The 22284-nt window shown below is 42.9% G+C and overlaps 1 protein-coding gene across 1 annotated transcript; it reads left to right on the top strand.

Moving 5' to 3' along the window:
- Positions 1 to 8779: 8779 nt before the first annotated feature.
- On the top strand, positions 8780 to 21852 carry ANKS4B (ankyrin repeat and sterile alpha motif domain containing 4B). Its single transcript, XM_070413705.1, has 2 exons — positions 8780 to 8971; positions 19331 to 21852. The coding sequence occupies exons 1-2, from the start codon at positions 8808 to 8810 to the stop codon at positions 20409 to 20411; spliced, it is 1245 nt and encodes a 414-aa protein (XP_070269806.1). The 5' UTR covers positions 8780 to 8807; the 3' UTR covers positions 20412 to 21852.
- Positions 21853 to 22284: the final 432 nt, after the last annotated feature.

Genomic DNA, 22284 nt, shown 5'->3' with positions numbered 1-22284 from the left:
TATTACATTAAGAGGTGCATTGAAATCTCCCACTGTAATTGTAGATTTGTTCTGACTCTTTAAGATCTATTAATTTTTGCTTTCTTTATTTTGGGGCTCTATAATTAAATACATACAATTTTAGGGGCACCATATTTTCTTGATGAGCTGTTCTTTTCATCATTAGGTATTTTGTCTCTTTAGACCTAGTAATTTTTTTGGCTTAAACTGTATTTGTCTGATATAAAGATAGCTATACCAATTTTGTTAGTATCTGCTTGACATAACTTTCCTATTTTTTGCTTTCAGTCTTTTCACAATTTTATATTTTAGATGTGTCTACTGTAAATAAGATACACCTGAGTCTTCTAGCTGGTGAATTTGGTCGATTTACATTTCTAAATTACAGATAGATTAGGACCATGTTTTTCGGTTTATATTCTTGTGCTATTTATTTAAATTAATTTTTCTGTTTTTACTCCTTTCGGAAAGGTGGGAGTGTAAGCTATTGATTTGATCTTCCTTCTTTTCTAATATAGACATTAAAAACTGCAGGATTTCCCCTAAACTCTGTTTTAACTATATCCTATGCATTTTGATATTTTGTGTTTTCATTTTCATTCAGTTCAAAATATTTATGATAAAGAATTTGTACCCAGAATATATAAAGAACTCTTATAACTCAATAATGATAAGCCACACAATCCAAATGAAAAATGAGCAAAGAATTTAAATATAAGATGTAAGAATGGATAATAAGAACTTTGAAACGTGTTCAACATCACTACTTATTGGGAAAATGCACATTGGACCACAGTGCTACCATCTGACATGTACTAGGATGGCCATAAACAAATGAGAGTCAATAGCAAGGGCTGTGACGATTTGGAGACATGTAAAGGGATACAGTCACTTTGGGAAACAGTTTGGCAATTTCTTAAAAAGTTAAATACAAATTGCTATACAATAGCAATTTTACTCCTTGGACATGAAAAGACATGTCCACAAAGACTTGGATGTGAGTGTTCAGAGCAGCATTACTTATAAAACCCAAAGTGGAACAACCCGAATGTCCATCAGCGGCTGAATGAGAATAGGAAATTCGGGGTATTAGCAGAGTGGAGTATTGCTGAGCAGGAAGGAAGGAAGTACTATTACGTGCTGTAACATGGATGAACCTCCAAAAATTATGTGAAGCTTAAAAACAAGCAAGACACAAAATACTATATATGTGTGGAAGAAGAAGATGGTGGCAGAGCAGGTGGAAGTTACACTCACCTCCTCCCAGGCCTGAATTGTAATTCCAGCTAAATTATAGAGCAATCCACCTGAATAACCAACTGAAGACCAGCTGAACAGAAGTCTTATAACCAAGGATTTACTCAGGAAGCCACATCGAGGCTGGTGAGAAAGTGGGGGGTGGGGGTAGGGGTGGGAGTGAAAAGGGCTGGCCCCATTCCCACGTGCTGCAGATGGATATCTCAGTCACAAAGTCCTCCCTGAGAAACATGCAGGGTTCCCAGCCCAGAGCAACAGAGCCCAGAAGAGGCTGTAAAACCTCTGTTTGGCAGGGAGAGATAGGAGTCTATGTGAAAGCCAGGTGCCCTCTTAAAGGGCCAGTGCACAAAATCTCATTCACAGCCACTCACCCTGGGATCCATGGAGGCAGGGTGGCTCAGAATAGATTAGAGTCTTGTGAAGACAGACTGAGTTGTGTGGCTCTGAGAAGAGAGCTGAAGGGACAGCCACCAGGGTCCCTGTGCTGAGACCCTCTTCTGTGGGCATGCTGGCACTGCCTACAGATACCATCTTGCCTGGGTTGAGCACTCTCTTTCAAATTGCATCAGCCTGGGTGGACTGCACAAGCCCCATCCTCCTGAGCCCCCTGTCAGCCCACCTGGCAGAGCTCATGCCCAATGGAGGAATCTGCTGCCTGGGCCCATGGCATAGACTTTTCTGAACAAACTCAGGGAGAATCAGAGACAGAGGTGTGTGGCTCTGGGGCGGAGACCACTGCCCTTTCCCCACTGCACAGCAGAGGAGCTGTGTGGGGTGTCCTACCTCCCTGTCCCCGCTGACAGGAGTAGCTGAACTGAGCACCACTGCCACATACCCAGGAGAGCCCCGCTTCCTGCAGACCAGAGGGGATCCATGAGCCCCACCAGGAGAGAACCATTAGTGTCACTCTCCAAACCCCAGGTGGCCCCCCTTCTGAGCTTGCACTCAGGGAGTATTGTCGGTGGGCTGTGCCACCATGGTCCCTGGCGCAGAAGGCTCCAGTGGGTTTGGAAAGACTCTAGGAAAAACTGAATGGTGGGGCTATGGGGCAGAACCAATTTCCCCCAAAATCCTGCACCATTTCTACCTTCTTGTGCAGAGCCCTCCCTTCACAAGGTCAAATCTTGGTCTGTGTGGACCTGATGAACACTGCTGGCCTCACCCTGATGACTCCATGAGACCCTGCTCCACCACAAAGGTCCACGGGCACACAACAGGTGGCAGCTGACCTTAGTGTACTCTGAGACTGTTGTTGAGTGGCCTCAAACCCAGCACTGGTGCTGAATTTGAATCTGTATCAATATGGCGAACACCACTAGCCCCTATCTCCTGACTCACTAGAACCTCCCTATGCAACTCCTGTACTATCAGAGGCTCTTTCAATGACAACTTAGCAGGTAGCTAATAGGTGCAGGTGGATCTCAGGAAGACTTGGGCCCTTTGCTGACCTGTCCCTGGGCTCAATGCTGGTGGAAACCAATTTGGTGTGCAGCTATGCCTCTCCCAACACACCAAGAGGCCGTTATAAATTGTGAGTTGCTTAATAGCTTCAAATAGGCAGCCCAGGATTGGTCACAAGCAGCACCTGACATTGACTAACACTGGCACCAGATCCCCTTCTAAGGGGCCCCAGAACAAACACAACCAGTGGTTCAGACCACATGAGAGTATGACCCCATTAACTCCACAAGTGACACACACAAAGGGAGTTATCAGCAGACACCAGAACCTATTTGGGCAAATTCAGCTTTGTGGAGTCAACCCCCCACACAGCAGCTTATACATTGTGCTCAGGGTCAATCCTCATAGACAGCCAGAGAGGTAATTCAGCTCACGGATGGGCCAACAATAATCAAGACTCAGCTACAATAGGAAGGCTCACATGACATACACAAGGGACATTCTTGGAGCACCTACCTCAGGCAATAAGGAAGACTGCCCTTTTGAGCCCCACAGGACACCTACTACATAAGGCTACCATACCAAGGCAGACAGCCAAAAAGGGGAGACAAAGAAACATGTCTCAAATTAAAGAACAGGAGAAATCCCCAGAAAAAGAACTAAATAAAGTGGAGATAAACAAGTTACCAGATTCAGAGTTCAAAACAATAGTTGTAAGGATGCTCAAGAAATGTAGTGAAAACTTATACAGCATAAAAAAGGACATAGATGCCATAAAAAAGAACCAGTCGGAAATGAAGAATACAATATCTGAAATGAAGAATACACAAGAAGGAATTAACTGAAGGCTAGATGAAGCAGAAGGTCGGATCAGTGATTTGTTAGCGGAAAACACCCATCAGAGATGCAAAAAAGAAAAAAAAATTAATGAGGATAGTCTAAGGCAGTGGTCGGCAAACTGCGGCTTGCGAGCTACATGCGACTCTTTGGCCCCTTGAGTGTGGCTCTTCCACAAAATACCACGTGTGGGCACGTATGTACAGTGCAATTGAAACTTAGTGGCCCATGCGCAGAAGTCAGTATTTAGATCCAAGAGCCAGTGTACCCAGTGGTCAGAGTGGGACCATCCAATTACAACTCCTCAGATCCATAAGGGACACACTCAGGGGGCAGACTCAGTGAGCACCAAAGCCCCACTGAAGCAAGTCTTGCCTCATAAGTGTGTCTTCAGCACAGAAGTTCTCCCACCGTAGACACGGCTGACTCTCACAGCCAATTGGCCTAGAGGTCAATTCCTCCCAGTGATACCTACAACAATCAAGGCTTAACTACAACAAGACTGTGCACAAAGCCCACAAATGGGTGCACCAAGAGTGTCCACCTCCGGTAATTGGGGAGGCTGAGCCACTGGGCCCTATAGGACACCTAGCACACAAAGCCACTCTACCAACACAGGGAAGCAGCCAAAATGCGGAGACAAAGAAACAGGACACAAATGACAGAAATGGAGGAAAGCAAACGACTGGATATAGAGTTCAAAACCACACTTTTAAGGTTTTTCAAGGACTTTCTAGAAACCGCTGATAAATTTAGTAAGACCCTCAAAAAGACTGGTGAGACCGCCGATAAATGTAGTGAGACCCTCAAGAAATCTAGTGAGACCCTCAAGGTTATGAAAAAGGACCAACTAGAAATTAAGCATACACTGACTGAAAGAAAGGATATTATGCAGAGTTCCAACAGCAGACTAGAGGATTGCAAGAATCAAGTCAAAGATTTGAAATACGAAGAAGCAAAAAACACCCAACCGGAAAAGCAAAATGAAAAAAGAATCCAAAAATATGAAGATAGTGTAAGGAGCCTCTGGGACAGCTTCAAGCGTACCAACATCCGAATTATAGGGGTGCCAGAAAATGAGAGAGAGCAAGATATTGAAAACATATTTTAAGAAATAATGACAGAAAACTTCCCCTACCTGGTGAAAGAAATAGACTTCCAAGTCCAGGAAGTGCAGAGAACCCCAAACAAAAGGAATCCAAAGAGGACCACACCAAGACACATCATAATTAAAATGCCAAGAGCAAAAGACAAAGAGAGAATCTTAAAAGCAGCAAGAGAAAGACAGTCAGTTACCTACAAGGGAGTACCCATACGACTGTCAGCTGATTTCTCAACAGAAACTTTGCAGGCCAGAAGGGAATGGCAAGAAATATTCAAAGTGATGAATGCCAAGAACCTACAACCAAGATTACTTTATCCAGCAAAGCTATCATTCAGAATTGCAGGTCAGTTAAAGAGCTTCACAGATAAGGAAAAGCTAAAGGAGTTCATCACCACTAAACCAGTATTATATGAAATGCTGAAAGGTATCCTTTAAGAAGAGGAAGAAGAAGAAAAAGGTAAAGATAAAAATTATGAACAACAAATACACATCTATCAACAAGTGAATCTAAAAAATCAAGTGAATAAATAACCTGATGAACAGAATAAACTGGTGATTATAATAGAATCAGGGGCATAGAAAGGGAGTGGACTAACTATTCTTGGGGGGGGGGGAAGGGGTATGGGGGATGCAGGAAGAGACTGGACAAAAATCGTGCACCTATGGATGAGGACAGTGGGGGTGGTGAGGGCGGAGGGTGGGGTGGGAACTGGGTGGAGGGGAGTTATGGGGGGAAAAAGAGGAACAACTGTAATAATCTGAACAATAAAGATTTAATTTTAAAAGAAGATATCTGAATAGATCAATTACAACTAATGAAATCAAAGCAGTATTCAAAACACTCCCAGCAAACAAAAGTCCTGGACTAGGTGGCTTCACAGATTAATTTTACCAAACATTCAAAGAAGACCTAAAACAGATCCTTCTCATACTATTCCAAAAAATTCAAGTTTAGGGAGGACTTCCAAGCTCATTCCAAAAAAAGGTAAAGACACTACAAAGAAAGAAATATATATAGGCCAATATCCCTGATAAATGTAGATGCAAAAATACTCAACAAAGTATTAGCAAACTGAATCCAGCAATACATTAAAAAGATCATATACCATGATCAAGTGGGATTTATTCCTGGGATGCAAAGTTGATACAATATCTGAAAATCAATTAATGTGACATGCTACATAAACAAAATGAAGGATAAAAATCACATGATCATATTAAGAGATGAAAAAAAGCATTTGACAAAATCCAGCACCCATTTATGATAAAAATTATCATCATAACTGAACATTTTAAAGGTCATATATGAAAAACCCACAGCTAACCTCATACTCAATGGGGTAAAACTAAAAATGTTTCCCTTAAGATCAGATATAAGACAGGGATGTCTGCTTTCACCATTCTTATTCAACATGGCACTGGAAGTCCTAGCTACAGCAATCAGACAAGAAGAAAAAATAAAAGGCATTCAAATTGGAAAGGAAGAAATAAACTCTCATTATCTGCAGATGACATTATACTATATAGAGAGAATCCTAAAGACTCCACCAAAAAAAACTACTAGAATGGATAAATGAATTCAGTAAAGTAGCAGGATAGAAAATTAACATTCAAAAATTGGTTGCATTTTTATATAACAATAATGAACTATCAGAAAGGGAAACTAAGAAAACAACCCCATTTACAATTCCATAAAAAAATACCTGGGAATAAATTTCATCAAGGATGTAAAAGACATGAACTCAGAAAATTATATGGCACTGAAGAAAGAAATAGAAGAAGATACAAATATTCCATGTCCCTGGATAGAAAAAATTAATATCATTAATATATTCATACTACCCAAGGCAATCTATAGAGTCAATGCAATTCCTGTCAAAATACCAATGGTGTATTTCACAGAACTAGAAACAGTCCAAAAATGTATATGAAACCATAAGAAAACCCTGAATAGCTCAGCAGTATTGAGAAAGAACAACAAAGTTGGAGGTTTCCTGCTACCTGTTATCAAACTATACTATAGGGACATAGTAATCAAAACATCATGGTACTGGCATAAAAACAGACATACAGATCAATGGAACAGACTAGAGAGCCCAGAAATAAACCCACACCTATGTGGTCAATTAATATTTGACAACGGAGGCAAGAACATAGAATGGGGTAAAGATGATCTATTCAATAAATGGTGTTGTAAATACTGGACAGATACCTGCAAAGAAATAAAAAATAAAACTAGATCACCTCTTCACACCATATTTAAGAATAAACTAAAAATGAATTAAAAACCTAAATGTAAGACTCAAAACCATAAAAATCCTAAAAGAAAACATAGGCAGTATCTCGGACATTTCTATAGCAATATTTTTTCTGACATATCTCCTTGGGCAAGGGAAACAAATGATAAAATAAATGAATGGGACTACAGCAAACTAAAATATTTTTGCACAGCAAAGAAAACCAACAAAGGGAAGAGATAGCCTTATGGGAGAGCATGTTCACCAATGATACATCTGATAAATGGTTAATATGCAAAATTTATAAAGAACGCTTACAACTCAACACCAAAAACAAACAAAAAGATAAACAAACAAACAATACAATTAAGAAATGGGCGAGGAACCTGAGCAAATATTTCTCCAAAGAGAACATACAGATGGCCACTAGACATATGAAAAGATGCTTGATGTCAGAGACATGCAAATTAAAACCACAATGAGATTAAACCCATAATGCAAATTAAAATCACCTCACACCTGTCAGAATAGCTATCATGAATAAATCCACAAATGATAAGTGTTGGTGGGGATGTGGAGAAAAGGGAACCCTCATGCACTGTTGGTGAGAATACAGACTGGTGCAGCCTCTGTGGAAAACGGTATGGAGTTTCCTAAGAAAATTAAAAATGGAACTGTCTTATGATCCAGCGATTCCACTTCTGGAGATTTGTCCAAAGAAACTTAAAACACTTATTTTATTGGAAAGAATATATCACCTTTATGTTCATTGCAGTATTTCTTATAATAGCCAAAACATGGAAGCAACCTAAGTGACCATTAATAGATGAGTGGGCCATAAAAAAGAATGAAATCTTACCATTTACGACAGTATGGATGGACCTGGTACTATGCTCAGTAAAACAAGTTAGAGGAAAACAAATACCATATGGTTTCAATTATATGTGGAATCTAAAGAACAAAATAAATGAATAAAATTGCAACAGATTCATGGACACAGAGAGTGAACTGGTTGTTGCCAGAAGGGAGGGACACTGGGGGACTGGGTGAAAGAGGTGAAGGGATTAAGAAGTTCAAATTGGTAGTGACAACGTAGTCATGGAGATGTAAGTAAAACATACTGGTAGGGAATATAATCAATAATATTGTGATAACTATGGCACCAATTGATGGGAGTACTATGTAAAGTACATGATTGTCTAAACACTAAGGTGTACAACTGACACCAATACAAAATAAAGTTGGAAGAAAAAAAAAGAATGTATTTTTAAAAATCTAAAAATGTAGTTCAATACATGTTTAAAAAAACACTGTATATTTTATGATTCCGTTTATAGGGAATTCCCATGAAAAGCAAGATTATAGAGACACAAAGCAGATCGGTGCTTTCTTGAGCTGGGAGTGGGAATGAGGATTGACTATAAGTGAGCATAAGGGAGATTTTGGGGTGATGGACATGTCCTAAAATTGGATTATGGTGATAATTACACAACTCTGTAAATTTACTAACAATCATTGAATTGTCTACTTAAAATGGATGAGTTTCACAGTATGTAAATTGAACCTCAATAAAACAGCTCTAAAAATAGGCCTCCCCAGGCAAACTAGTTTAGTTCCCTAAACTAGTTCTGAATTTTTTGGCAATTATTTTCAACATTCTAAGCCTAGATAACCAATATTATATTCAAGACTTGTTCATGGAAATTCAAAAATTAAATGTGTCCCCAAAACACTCAAGATGAACACAGCAGTCTTCAATATTTAACGTCATGGCCATTCTGGAAAGAAAGAGTCCAAGTTCAGTGCCATCAGTGTTTCTGGCTGCCTTCCAGGAGGGAGGCTGCAGTGAGCTTTGCCCTGGGTGACACTCTTCCTTGTCACTGATTAACCAGCTTTGTAGAAAGGCTGCTCCACCAACATCCTGCTCTGCCTGGAGGTGATACCTGGCCAAGCGTCGGTGAGCAGGAAACATGTCCTCTCGCTACCACCAAGCTGCCAGTGACAGCTACCTGGAACTTCTGAAAGAGGCGACCAGGAGGGATCTGAACCTCTCTGATGAGGATGGCATGACGCCCACACTCCTGGCCGCCTACCACGGGAACCTGGAAGCCCTGGAGATCATCTGCAGCCGAGGGTGAGTGCAGCCTGGAGTTTCCCCGGGAAACTGTTTCCGTAGGATTTGGCAGACCAGCAGCAAGAGCAGGGAACTCAGTGAAAATACTTTACCTCCTTCTAGACTAAACAATTGTCTTTCTGGAGAAAGGGGGAACATTGCCTGGAGATGCTCTCTTTACTCACTGAGAACTGGCAACGTGGGGCAGGCTCGTCCTCTGTGAGCCGCATACAGGGGAGAAACCCTGAACTCTAAGGCATGTTTTCACCCTCATGGGAAGGATATTTTAATTCTGTGCCTTAAAAAAATGTTGTCCATAATATAAATGGTTGCCCCTTTGACAAAGAGATCACTGTTTTACTTGGTGTTAAGATGTCAACCCTGACTGGAACCAATGATGTCATTTTATTTTTTTATCTCTGCCATTAAAATCCCATAGCCTTCTGTTAACTCTTAAACCTAGGGCGGGTCCATGATTCTTAGATGAAGTTGCTGACTTTACAAGCTGTAAAAGAGACCTTAAGTCTGTCTTACCTTCATCACCTCTCTGGCAGTCAGACACATCCATGCACACCCCCTCCCGCCTCCCTACAGATTCTAGCTCAGAGCCAGCTAGCTCTTTTCTTCTGCATGTTAACAGAGGGGCCAGGCTGTGTTGGCAACCATAACCCAAGAGGGGTAAAGAAAGAAAAAAGTGTGAACAAAGGAGCCCAGTGAGTTTATTTCAATTCAACACTTGTTTATTTATACATGTCAGCTATGTGTCAGCCATTCTGCTAGCTGCTGGGGATGCTGCAGTCAACAAGAGACACATATTGTCCTCATGGTGATCGGATTGGAGAGAGGAAGACAGAAATTAAGTCATGTATGATATGTGCTACAAAGCGGGTGAGCAAAGGCTTTTCTGGAGCATTTCAGTTGGGATTTGAAGGAAGAGAAGGAGCTGGCCAAATAAAGGTGGAAGGAGGAGTGTTCCACGTGAGAGCACTGTGCATTCTCGGAACCGAAGAAGTTGAGTATGGCTGGTCATGGCTTGAGTGAGAGAGGCCAAGTGGTAAGAGACAAGAGCAGATCACAAGAGCCTTGTAAACTCTGTGCGGGGCACAGGCAGCATTGCCATGGGTCTGCACAGGGCCGCGCCAGGTAGATTTGTGTTTGCCAGATTTGCTCAGGCAGCTGTGCAGCCATGAGAGAGAAAGCCTGGACTCTCTTAATGGTCTAGATGAGAGATGAGCAAGGGTAGAGCAGTGCTAATGGGAGATATGGATGGATTTGATGGCAGTTTAAATGTACAACTCATTATGATTCCCTGTTGGGCAGGTGGATAAAGGAGCAGGAGGATCAAGGCCCCAGGTTCTGGCTTCAACATCTTGGGAGTGTTGGCACCCTTTATTGAAGTAGGGCACTTTAGGAAAAATTAGAAGAACCAAAGGCAGTGGGCAGAGTTTCTGAGTTGAGAACTGAATGAGGAAGTCAGTGGAATGGCGCTTTCCCATCCCTTCTGCTGATGACACCCTGCCCCACCCCCATCAATCAGTGTTCTCCGGATCATAACACCCTGCCAGCTCTCCCCTCTCCCAAAATTCCTCCTCTACTCAGAGTGTTCCACCTCTGCTCCAAACGCACGATGGCAGCTCCTTCACAACCGGAAGCCCTTGCTCCCTTTGAGGTCCAATTTAAATGGCAACGGCAATGCCTAGGTTCTCTCTCTCCCTCTTTCTCTCTTTCTCCCTTCCTCCCTCCCACCCACCCTCCCTCCTTCTCTCCCTATCCATCTCTGTCTCTCTCCTTTGGTATGCCTAAAACATTATCTTACGCTCATTATTCTGCTGGTCTTTATTTATGACAAATGTAACTTAAGCTGAACCCAGAAAATAAACCATATATATGCACACAAATTATAAAAGAAAAATGTTGTATAATGTCATGCTATTAACAGTTGTATGTTGTATATCCTATATAATAAAGAGGTAATATGCAAATTAACCATCACGCCCTTGCGCAAGATGGCCACCCCCATGTAGTCACAAGATGGCCGGCAGGGGAGGGCAGTTAGGGGTGATCAGGCCGGCAGGTGAGCAGTTAGGCATCGATCAGGCTGGCAGGGGAGTGGTTAGGGGGTGATCAGGCTGGCAGGCAGAAGCGTTTAGGGGCAATCAGGCAGGCAGGTGAGCAGTTGGGAGCCAGAAGTCCTGGATTGTGAAAGGGATGTCTGACTGCCAGTTTTAAACTGGCAGTTGGACATCCCCTGAGGGGTCCCAAATTGAAGAGGATGCAGGGTGGGCTGAGGGACACACCCCACACCCTCCCCAGTGCACAAATTTTATGCACTAGGCCTCTAGTATAATATATATCTACACTAATAAAAGACAAAGATGCTAATTGACTGTACCTTCGCTATGCCCTAAGCCACGCCCACCAGCCAATCAGAACAACTATATGCAAATTAACCCAACCAAGATGGCGGCCAGCAGCCATGGAGCTGGAGCAAGCAGGAGGCTTGGTTGCCCAGGCGATGGAGGAAGCCAAGCTTGCCACCTGCCCTGAGCCGGCTGTGGCCTCCTCTCATAGCAACAAATTTTCAATTATAGAAGACAAATAAATCCCCACTGGGAGCTTGGGTGGCTGGGGGTTGTGGCCAGCCTGCAAACAGCCATCAGCCCCTCACTAAGGCTGGCCACACTCTCATGGTGTGAGGATCCTCATTGGGAGGCTTAGCCAGCCTGAAAATGGCCCTCAGCCCCTCACCCAGACTGGCCAGGCACCGCAGCAGGACCCCCGACCCTGAAGGGGCTGTGGCCAGCCTGCAAACAGCCCTCAGCCCCTCACCCAGGATGGCCAGGCAACCCAGTGGGGATCCCCACACTGAAGGGGCTGTGGCCAGCCTGAAAACAGCCATCAGCCCCTCACCCAGGCTGGCCAGGCACTCCTATATAATAAAAGGGTAATATGCAAATTGACCCTAACAGCAGAAAGACTGGGAATGACTGGTCACTATGACACACAATGACCACCAGGGGGCAGATGCTCAATGCAGGAGCTGCCCCCTGGTGGTCAGTGTGCTCCCACAGGGGGAGCTCTGCTCAGCCACAAGCCAGGCTGATGGCTGCCAGTACAGCGGTGGTGGTGGGAGCCTCTCCCACCTCCTCAGCAGCACTAAGGATGTCCGACTGCAGCTTAGGCCTGCTCCCCGCTGGCAAGTGGACATCCCCCGAGGGCTTCCGGGCTGCCAGAGGGATGTCTGACTGCCAGCTTAGGCCCAATCCCCCAGGGAATAGGCCTAAGCCAGCAGGTGGTCATCCTCCGAGGGATCCCAGACTGTGAGAGGGCACAGGTCGGGCTGAGGGACCCCCATCCCCGCGAGTGTACAAATTTTTGAGCACCAGGCCTCTAGTAGTGTATATAAATATACATGTAAAGGTATTGTATAAATGTGTGTATATTTATACACACACCCACACAAAAAATGATATCTAAGTATACATTTTTGGTAGCATCCTATTTTTTTAACCCTCAGTATATAATGATAATTTTTCTCTGTGACTATACATTCTTTTATAATTTAATTTTTAGGGACTTGTTATTCAAGGCAATAAATATATTTCTTACTAAGTCTCTTTTTTGGATAAATAATCTGTTTCCCATTATTTAAACTCTGCTGTGATGAGTACATTTGTACATAAATCTTTGCTCTCATTTTCTTGAGGATAACTTCTCCAAAGTAAGATTTAAATTGGCATGTGCACAATTTAAATAGTTTTTTGTGTATATTGACAAATTATTCTTTAGAAAGTAAGTACACATTTTTGTCAATATCATGGGTCCAAAATGATATATCATGGTGGCTTTAATGCTCCTTTCCTTGGTTACTAGTGAAGTTGAAAATTCTTTTTATGTTTAGTGGCCATATTTGTACTTTTATGAACTGTGTGTGTATAACCTTCTCCCACTTTTTAAACAATTTTTTCCATTACTTTTCAGAGAGAGAGAAAGGGAGTGAGGGAGAGAGAGAGAGAGAGAGAGAGAGAAACATTGATGTGAAAGAGACACATCATTTGGTTGCCTCTCGCATGTGCCCCAACCAGGGCGGGGAGGGAACCTGCAAGCCCAGCTAGGGCTTGTCCCATGTTTTTATTGAGATCTTCAACATTTCTCATCGATTCATAAAAAATTATTTTTAAAGTTATAATACCAGTCTTTTGTCATGATGTTGCAAATATTTTCACAATTCATAATTCACATTTTTACAACAAATATATATTTTTTAAAATATATTTTATTGATTTTTTACAGAGAGGAAGGGAGAGAGATAGAGAGTTAGAAACATCGATGAGAGAGAAACATCAACCAGCTGCCTCCTGCACATCTCCTACTGGGGATGTGCCCGCAACCCAGGTACATGCCCTTGACCGGAATCGAACCTGGGACCTTTCAGTCCGCAGGCTGACACTCTATCCACTGAGCCAAACCGGTTTTGGCAAATATTTTAAATATAAATGAAAACATGTTTTTAGCAGTTTTTAAGTTTTATTTATTTTATTAAGTTATTTATTTTGAATACTTAATTCATATATTCTTTATTTTGATTTAAGGCTTGAGGTTTTGATCTCACTATACCTTCCCCAAGTAGTTAATCACTTATCCCAACACAATTTGCTATACAATTCATCCTTTTCCCATTTATTTGACAAGGTAATTTCTCTCAATGCAATCTCAAAATCCAGCCCGTTAAGTTGTATTTATTAAACACTGTGGGCAAACAAATTCTTCTGGCCCTACTTCTTCTAGTTCTTCCTTCTCAACTCTTGTCTTCTGATTGGTCTAGCACATCTCAGATTTTGCTTCCTTCTCCCAGAAGCATTTAAGACTGGTTGTGTGAAGTTGGCCCGGTATAGGCTGAAAAAAATGTTTTTTGAGGGTTTTCCTAAGTCACCTCACATTTTGACCATAGCCAATCTTCAGGAACCTGTATGAGATCCAATTGCCAATTAGATTTAAGGGAGCTAAAATGGGAAACCAATTAAAAATTGAATTTAGAAGTTAATCAGTCACTGAGGTCTATTCCAGTCTGATGATTTCAGTGTTTATCTGTCACTACCCAACTGAGACCATGTGGTGACCATTAATATCCAAACTCTGCCTTTATTAAAAAAAAACAAAAAACTGTTTTGCTTTCTTAGTTAAATTTAATGATGGAAAGTAATAATTACACATGTCATTCTATACTGGAAAGATGGTCCCAATTACACAAAATGTTATTTTGTTTTTAAAATGTTCATGAATTATTTTAGTTTTGTTTCATTTTCTAAAATGGAAATGTTTCCTTCCTCTCTGATTTTAAAGGAAAACTACTTATTGTAACATTTCATATCATATTGGAAAGATACATTTAATAAAATAAAAACCACATCAATCCTCACAGTCATCGACATTTGAATGGATGTTCTGCCAGTCTTCTCCCTGTGAGAACAGGCTCATACATGTATATTCCCCATGAGAAGGGCCATCATGTTATACAAACTCTTCTAAAACCTGCTCCTCATTATTTGGCAACACATCATGGACCACTTGCACTTAAAGAGTCGAGATCCTGCCTATTTTTAATGGCTTCATGGTTTGTTTTATGATTTCCTCATAATTTAGTTAATCAGTTGCTTGTTCATGATGTTTAGCTTAAATCCAATCTTTTTTATAAATAACTTAGGACAAACATCCTTGACATTTATCTTTACACGAGGATCTGGTATTCCCTTAGGATAAATTCTTAGAGGCAAGTTGTTGATTCAAGAGCATGCCCTGTGCTAGAGGCTGTGGCACATGCTGGCCTGGAACAGAAGGCCTTTATGTGTCCTCCAGCTGTGTCTGTCCCCACCTCATGCCCAGCAGGACTGCTATTATTTTTTTAAAAAATACATTTTATTGATTTTTTACAGAGAGGAAGGGAGAAGGATAGAGAGTTAGAAACATCGATGAGAGAGGAACATCGATCAGCTGCCTCCTGCACACCCCCTACCGGGGATGTGCCCGCAACCAAGGTACATGCCCTTGACCGGAATCGAACCCGGGACCCTTCAGTCCGCAGGCCGATGCTCTATCCACTGAGCCAAACAGGTCAGGGCTGGACTCCTATTCTTAATCACTGCCTATCTGATAGGTGCATACAGAGTAGGGTTTGTTTTCATTTGAATTTCTTTGATTATTAGTGAGTCTTAATATTCCTTCTTATGTGGAAAAATGTCTTTGAAAGAATGATTTTTTTTTTTTCTGAGAAAGAAATTCACACAAAATCAAGTCGACTTTCAAGGGGAAGTTGAAATGGAACAAATGTTCATAGTAATTTAATATAAGCAAATTGCCTATTTAGTGACAATAGGAGCAATCCAGCTGTAAAAAGTATTGCCCCAATGTACTGATCTACCAAAATCCAAGGGCAAAATATGGTTATTTAAAAATCTTTTCAGTGAGTTTCTCTTTTAGAAAAAAAGGGGAGATAGGAAAAAAATCAACATGACTAAATGTGTCCACAAGAAACCATGTAATATCAATTTTGGACTCATGAGGTGGGGCCCGTTTGTGAACACCTGCCTGGATGTGTATATAATGATTTCATGGAGAATTTATATTTATATAGACACCGGGGTTGAACGACAAAGACTGAGTTTGAAGACCCCAGGAACCTGTCACTGGAAACTGTTTTGATGTCAGTTGCACATCCATTTGGAAGGTGGTCTGTCAGTAGGATTTCTTCAAGTGGACATACTGAGATGCACTGGGGCGTGAGTCGCTACTGACGGCTTCATCTGTAAACCTGGAATTTTGCATTCAAAATATTCTTAACAGAAGACCTCTTTTTAATTATTATTGATTCCAAAAAGGAAGGGAGAGAGATAGAAAGATAGAAACATTAATGATGAGAGAGAATCACGGATTGGCTGCCTCCTGCATGCCCTGTAGTAGGGGGGTGATCAAGCCCACAACCCGGGCATGTGCCCTTGGCGAGAATCAAACCTCAGACCCTTTTGTCTGCAGGCCGACACTCTATCCACTGAGCGAAACCAGCTGGGGCAGAAGATTCATATTTGCAACCACCGCAGGTTTTCTTCATGTTACTTCTATCTTAAAAGGATCATTGAAGATCCCTTGAAATGGAAAATTCCACTACTCTGTGGCTTGAAGTGTGTAGATTTAACCCAAGCTTCTTTTATAAGAAAAATGTTTTTTGTTAATTCTCACCAGAGGATATTTTTTTCCCATTGATTTTTAGAAAGAGAGGAAGGGGGGAGGCGAGACAGAGAGAGAGGAACATTGATGTGAGACACATCAATTGGCTGTCTCCCACACACGCCCCAGCCGGAATTGAGGCTGTAACCGAGGAGGTACATGCCCTTGATCAGAAGTGAACCCGAAAGCCACCAATCTGCAGACAGAAATGCCAACCCCTGAGCCAAACCGGCTAGGGCTAACCCAAGCTTCTTAATACCCTTTAACATCCCACCACCACTCACTCCTCTCAATAATTTCTTTTGTAATTTCTCCAATCCCAAGACTAATTGCAGATAAAGTAATCAGTGTGTTTTGTTATATTTATAGTAATGTCTTCATCGCTTTGTCCTTTAAATGTGGTGTTTAGTTACAGCAATAACTGCACTGCTGTTGAGAGGCTTCCTTTGGTTCAAGACAAGTAAATCAGGCCGTGCCCAGAGCCCCTGGGAAGCAACCACCCAACACAACTGTGTCATCTAATACTTCCTTCCCCTCCTCTGTACAGCTCCGTGCACTCTGCTCGTGTGTAAGAACACTCTGGGCTCCCCACCTGTGGCAGTCAGTCACCCCGTGAGGAGGTTGCCAGCTGCCAGTTTACAGGCTGGCTGTAGCCCAGAGATAGTTTTATTTGGACTTCACTGTCCTTTCCTTTTAAATCTGAGCCAACATTTAAAAATCAAAAAGTTTCTCATGAAATCCTGGATTTCTGGCTTGAAACTGGAAGTTCTGGCAATACTGTGCCTGCTTTTTCCAAGTGGCACTCAGCCACGGCTGAGCACCGGCCGTCTTCCTAGAGGGAGCTTGGAAGGACAAAGCTGGCCCTGTTCCCTTCTCACACCACCCGCTCCGCGTCTTCAGGCTGAGTTTGACACTCCTGCCAGGAGATGTAGATGCCATGAAGGACAAAAAGACACAGGCCTTGCCCCGGCCGGGTGGCTCAACTAGTTGGAGCATCATCCCATACACCAAAAGGTCGTGGGTTGGAATTAGGCGAATGCAGCAAGCAACAGGGGCATTTATTAGAGGGAAGGGGGATGGAGCCACACCTGGGAAGGTTAGGATTCAGCCTCCGCTGTCCTTGGAGTTGAATTTTATGTGCAAAAATCGAAAAGGGTGGAGGCTGGGGGATGTAACTGTTCTAGTCTGATTGGATAGAGTTCGTTGTCCTTCAGGCCGATCAGTGCTGGCCATGGAGGCTGTGGGCTGCAGGCGCCATTGGTATCGGTGGCCTGCTGTCTGGCCCTCGGTGCTGCTGCCTTCTGTTGTGCGGGATAAGGTGACCGCAGGCTGTTCCACGAAATGAGGCTGGGCCACTTTCACGTTTGGGACTTTCTAGTCCATCTGAGCCCAGTGTCCTCTGCTGGTCTGTCACCTAGTGAGCGGGTTTGATCCCCTTTCAGCTCTCACATCGATGTTTCTCTCTCTCTCTCTCTCTCTCTCTCTCTCTCTCTCCTACTCTGCTGTAAAAAGGAAGAAAATTTTACCTTTTGCAACAGCATAGATGGACCTGAAAAAAAAAAACACTTCTCTAATGATTTGCATATTAATTTATTCACATAATGATTCTGTGAGTAGGTAATATTATCCTCAATTTGCAGATGAGGAAACAGCCTAGAACAGCTTGAAGCCCTGTCACTGGGAACGGAGGAAAGCTGGGTGTGTAAGCATGACTGTGTGGTGCCGGAGCCCAGGTGTGCTGCCTGTGTGCCCCTGGGCGGTCCATCACCCGCTCTTGGTCATTTCACTCATCTGATAGTTATCCTCATCTTCCTGCTCGATGAAGATTGGGTTGGTTGCTGGCGGCGGGGAGAAGGGGGCAGTGAATGTATAAATGCTCGTAATTGAAAGGCATGAGGAGGCCAGGGTTTCCACAGGGGAGCTAGGAATCAGACTCATCAAATTGTTGGACTCTGGTTAGGCCACATTAACTAGTACAGCTCTTCTCAGCCTGGCAGTGAGCTGGCAATCTGGGAATCCAGATTCTCATTTAGGAAGTCTGGGCTGGGGCTCTTCAGACCTGTATTATCAGAATTCCCAGCGTGATGTGGGGCCAGGGCCATGGGCAACAATAGGTATCACTTACTTTCCATTTGTGCCTGTTTGTAACTCAAGCCCGGGGTGGGGTGGGGTAACCGGGGCAGGACGTCAGTAGGCATGCATCGACTTCACAGATCTTCACTGAGCACCTACCATGGCCATCTCTGTACCAGGAATGGGTCTCTGGCCTGAATATCATCTACTAGTGCCCCCAATTCCACCTTAAAACACTGCAAAACTCTTCACATGTGTGACACTGTAATTGCATGGAAGTAAGTAAGGTGAGGGATCGGTGGCGATGTTCCTGTGAATAATGGCTGCTTTACTTTGCTCTGTGACTCAGGGGAGCGGGGGACTGGTGTGCTGGAAACCGCTCTTAGTAGCTCATGAAAGATGACTGCTAAATTGCTGGGAAGTTTGAGAGTAAAACACAAACATTGTTAATAAAATTATATAAACCCGTAATTTAAAGAATTATATTTAAAAATACTAAAAATGATTTATTTCCTAATTGTTTTACTATTATTTCTTCTCTTAAGATTATGCATGCCTATTCTATCTACATGGTGGGAATAACATATAATGGTCTGCTACAGCACATCCTCCAAATTCCATGTCCAGGAATGTTGCATAAGTAGCTTGAAATTCACTATGGTGGCTGTGTTTACACCACATAAATTGGCACACATTATAAAGCAGGGCTTTGATTGTTTTCCTGGATGAGCCAGTTGTGAAACATTTACTGGAGAAATTTTAATTAATCTGAGTTATATGTCGCAGCTCTCTTTCCCTCTCATTAGGCATGTGAACCAATTCTGGCCAATGAGACATGAAAGTTGCTTTTTGAGGGAGTGTTTTGGAAATATTTTCTTGCTTAAAATAAATGAGACCCAGGATAGAAATGGGCTCTTTCTGTTTCTGGCCGTGTGATGTCCGGATGGGACATACCTAGACTTTCAGTGGTTATCTTCTAACAATGCCAAGGCAGGGTTAACAAGCACTGTTCTTTCTTCCTTTCTTTATTAGGACCTTATATTCAGAGGAAACAATGAGCTGTAATTTTGATATTTTCTCTTCTAGAGGGGACCCTGATAGATGCGACATCTGGGGAAACACTCCTCTACATTACGCAGCCTCCAATGGTCACGCCCACTGCGTCTCATTCCTGATCAACTTTGGTGCCAACATCTTTGCCTTGGACAATGATTTACAGTCCCCACTGGATGCTGCTGCCAGCAGAGAGCAGAGTGAATGTGTTGCTCTCCTGGATAAGGCAGCCACTGCCCAGAACATCATGAACCCCAAGAAGGTCACCAGGCTGAAGGAGCAGGCTCAGAAGAACGCCAGGAGGCAGATCAAAGAGTGTGAGCGGCTCCAGGAGAAGCACCAGAACAAGATGGCCCGCACCTACAGAAAGGAGGAAGCGGGGACCCTCTCTTCTTCCAAGAGCACTCTTTCCAGGTCATCCCTTTCAAATGCGTCTGCTTCCAGCACATTTGGGTCACTGTCTAAGGGCATTAAAGGCACCTTCAAGATACAGTTCAAGAAGAATAAAGATACAGCAGAGCAGGGAGGGAAGGGGTGCCGAAACGGGCAGAGGAACGTGATGGAAGTGTTCAGCGAGGAGGAAGAAGACACATTCTCAGGGGAGTCCAGAGAGAAGCTCTCAGCAGAGGACAGCTGTGCGCAACACGAATCCATTCTCAGTCGTCCAGGTCTAGGGAATATTGTTTTTAGAAGGAACAGAATATTGAGTCCTGAAGACATGTCAGACGACAAGAGAGAGTTGGAGTTTAAAATGTCCAGTGAATTGTTTCAGCGACAAGGAGCAGCACAGCCTGAGGAAGCAGAGGCTGATGAAGAGGGAGATGGAAACAACTTGGAAGAGGCCTTGCCTTGGGATGAGGATGTGGTAGAGTGGGAGGAAGACGTGGGGGACGCTACACCCCTGGAAGTGTTCCTGCAGTCCCACCACCTGGAACAATTCCTTCCGTTTTTCATGAGAGAGCAGATTGATCTAGAAGCTCTGTTGCTTTGCTCCGATGAGGACCTTCAGAGCATACAAATGCAGCTGGGTCCCAGGAAGAAAGTTCTCAATGCTATAAACAGAAGGAAGCAAGTGCTCCAGCAGCCTGGCCAACTGGTCGACACCAGCCTGTGATGGCGTGCTTGACCAGCAGGGGGAGCCTGCAGGGCGGGCAAGGCAGTGCCCACTGGATGCACTCCAGGCAGTACCTGCTCTCTACTGAATGCCACAGCTGGGGATGGTGTCTAGGGTTTTGGAAATGCCCACCTAAAAGTTTGAGGCCCAAACTACTCTGAGAAAGTCTCTATACCTATACAAATAAACCACCAGTGAGAAACTCAAGGAGACCTGGGAATAAAAAATGGCGTTTCTCTTCAGTTTTATTTTTAATATTTATGAATATGGAAAGGGTTAAATGGATGGCAGAGAAAAAGACTTTACTTTTCCAACTCTAGGTTTAAGATTATAACTCTCATCACACTGCTTTTTACTTTCTGACTCTCATGGCCTGAGGATTCTAACTCCAGTTCTGTCCTTAGCTCTAGACTTTGTTTATTGGTGGAGATCAAAGTTCCTTCTTTTGTGTAAGATTTGAAACCCAACTGAAATGTATATAAACCTTTAACACAGTGGTTCCCAACGTGGGGCACATGCCCCACAGGGGAGGCAGGCAATTTGATTTTTAAGGGGGGCAATTAGAGAATGAGTTATTAACCATGAATTTTTTGCAGTTATTATGGTTCTAGGGGCCTCATATACAGTATATAAATATATATTGTGACATATTTATGCATTTCAGTGCTCTATTATGTTTTGAAACTGTATTTGCTATTTTTTCATATCACTTCATATTATTATTTTTTAACAATTTCTTAGTGATTTCTTTCTCAGTATTTCAACTGTCCTTTTGATCTTTTATTTTTCTCTTTCATGGGTGCCATGTTCTTTGGAAGCTTGTTTAGACCAAGTTAATAGCCTTTTAGGCTTCCTCTATGTGAACAGGAGTTCACTTTTTGAGTAATAGGAATTCTATGTCACGGGGGATGTGGGGCGGGGGGCATCAGGATTTTAGAGATGCTTAGGTGGGACGTGACCAAAAGAAGGTTGGGAACCACTTCTCTAACAGATGTCTACATGTTTGCAAGTAAAGAAAGTGGATCTACTATACTTCTGCCTAAGTACCCAGACAGGGTGTCAGGTAGGGAGAGTGAAGAGAGAACTAGAATATAGGGTACCTGCTATGGACAGAACTGTGTTTCCCCCAAATTCATTGACTGATGCCCTACCTGCCAATGTGACTGGCTTTGGAAATAGGACCTTTATCAAAGAGGTGATTAAAGTTAAATGGGGTCATAGATGGGGCCCTAGTCCCATATGACTGGTGCCCTTATAAGGAGAAGAGAGAGACACCAGAGATACACACGCACAGGGAAGAGGCCCCGTGAGGGCACAGCAAGAGGACAGTCATCTGTGACCCAGAGCGAGAGGCCTCAGGGGAACCAGGCCTGCAGGCACCTTGGGCTTGGACTCCCAGCCTTCAGAGCTGTAGGAAAATAAAGTTCCGTGTCTAAGCTGCCCCATCTGTGGTATTTTGTTATGAAGCCTGAGCAAGAGGGTGGGAGGAAGGGAAACAAACATACAGGGGACAAAGTCTGGCTTATTTGGTGATTTTTCTAAGGGCACTTACCCTCTGAAACTTAAAGGGGAAAATACCTAATTTCTTTGTAAGGAAAATTTGATTATAAAAGTAACCTTTACATTGTCTAGCTAACTACGTGCCTCTTTCATTTCCTGTTGCCCATCCCCGTTGGTGCATGTCTGAGTCCATGCCGCTTCTGTAATGTAAGTGGGCAACATTGCTCTGACACTTTTTGAGTGGCAGCTCAAATTCAAACCAAAACCTTACTGAATAGTTAAGCTTCACTGCATTTTTATTGCCAGACTTACATCAGATGACATTTACCATCAATTACGTGTATAAAGTAGAAACAGCGATTTCTTCAGCATG

The sequence above is a fragment of the Myotis yumanensis genome, unplaced genomic scaffold, assembly GCF_028538775.1.
Source record: "Myotis yumanensis isolate MYYU_CA2020_CCGP unplaced genomic scaffold, mMyoYum1.0.hap1 SCAF_4, whole genome shotgun sequence".
NCBI classification, from domain to species: Eukaryota; Metazoa; Chordata; class Mammalia; order Chiroptera; family Vespertilionidae; genus Myotis; species Myotis yumanensis.
This window is presented reverse-complemented; position numbering and strand designations above follow the sequence as displayed.

Excerpts from the sequence above, each read along its gene's own strand:
- ANKS4B (XM_070413705.1), top strand. The coding sequence starts at position 8,808 with ATGTCCTCTCGCTACCACCAAGCTGCCAGTGACAGCTACCTGGAACTT. Across the intron at positions 8,972-19,330 it reads GAGATCATCTGCAGCCGAGG|AGGGGACCCTGATAGATGCG; the intron begins GTGAGTGCAGCC and ends TTTCTCTTCTAG.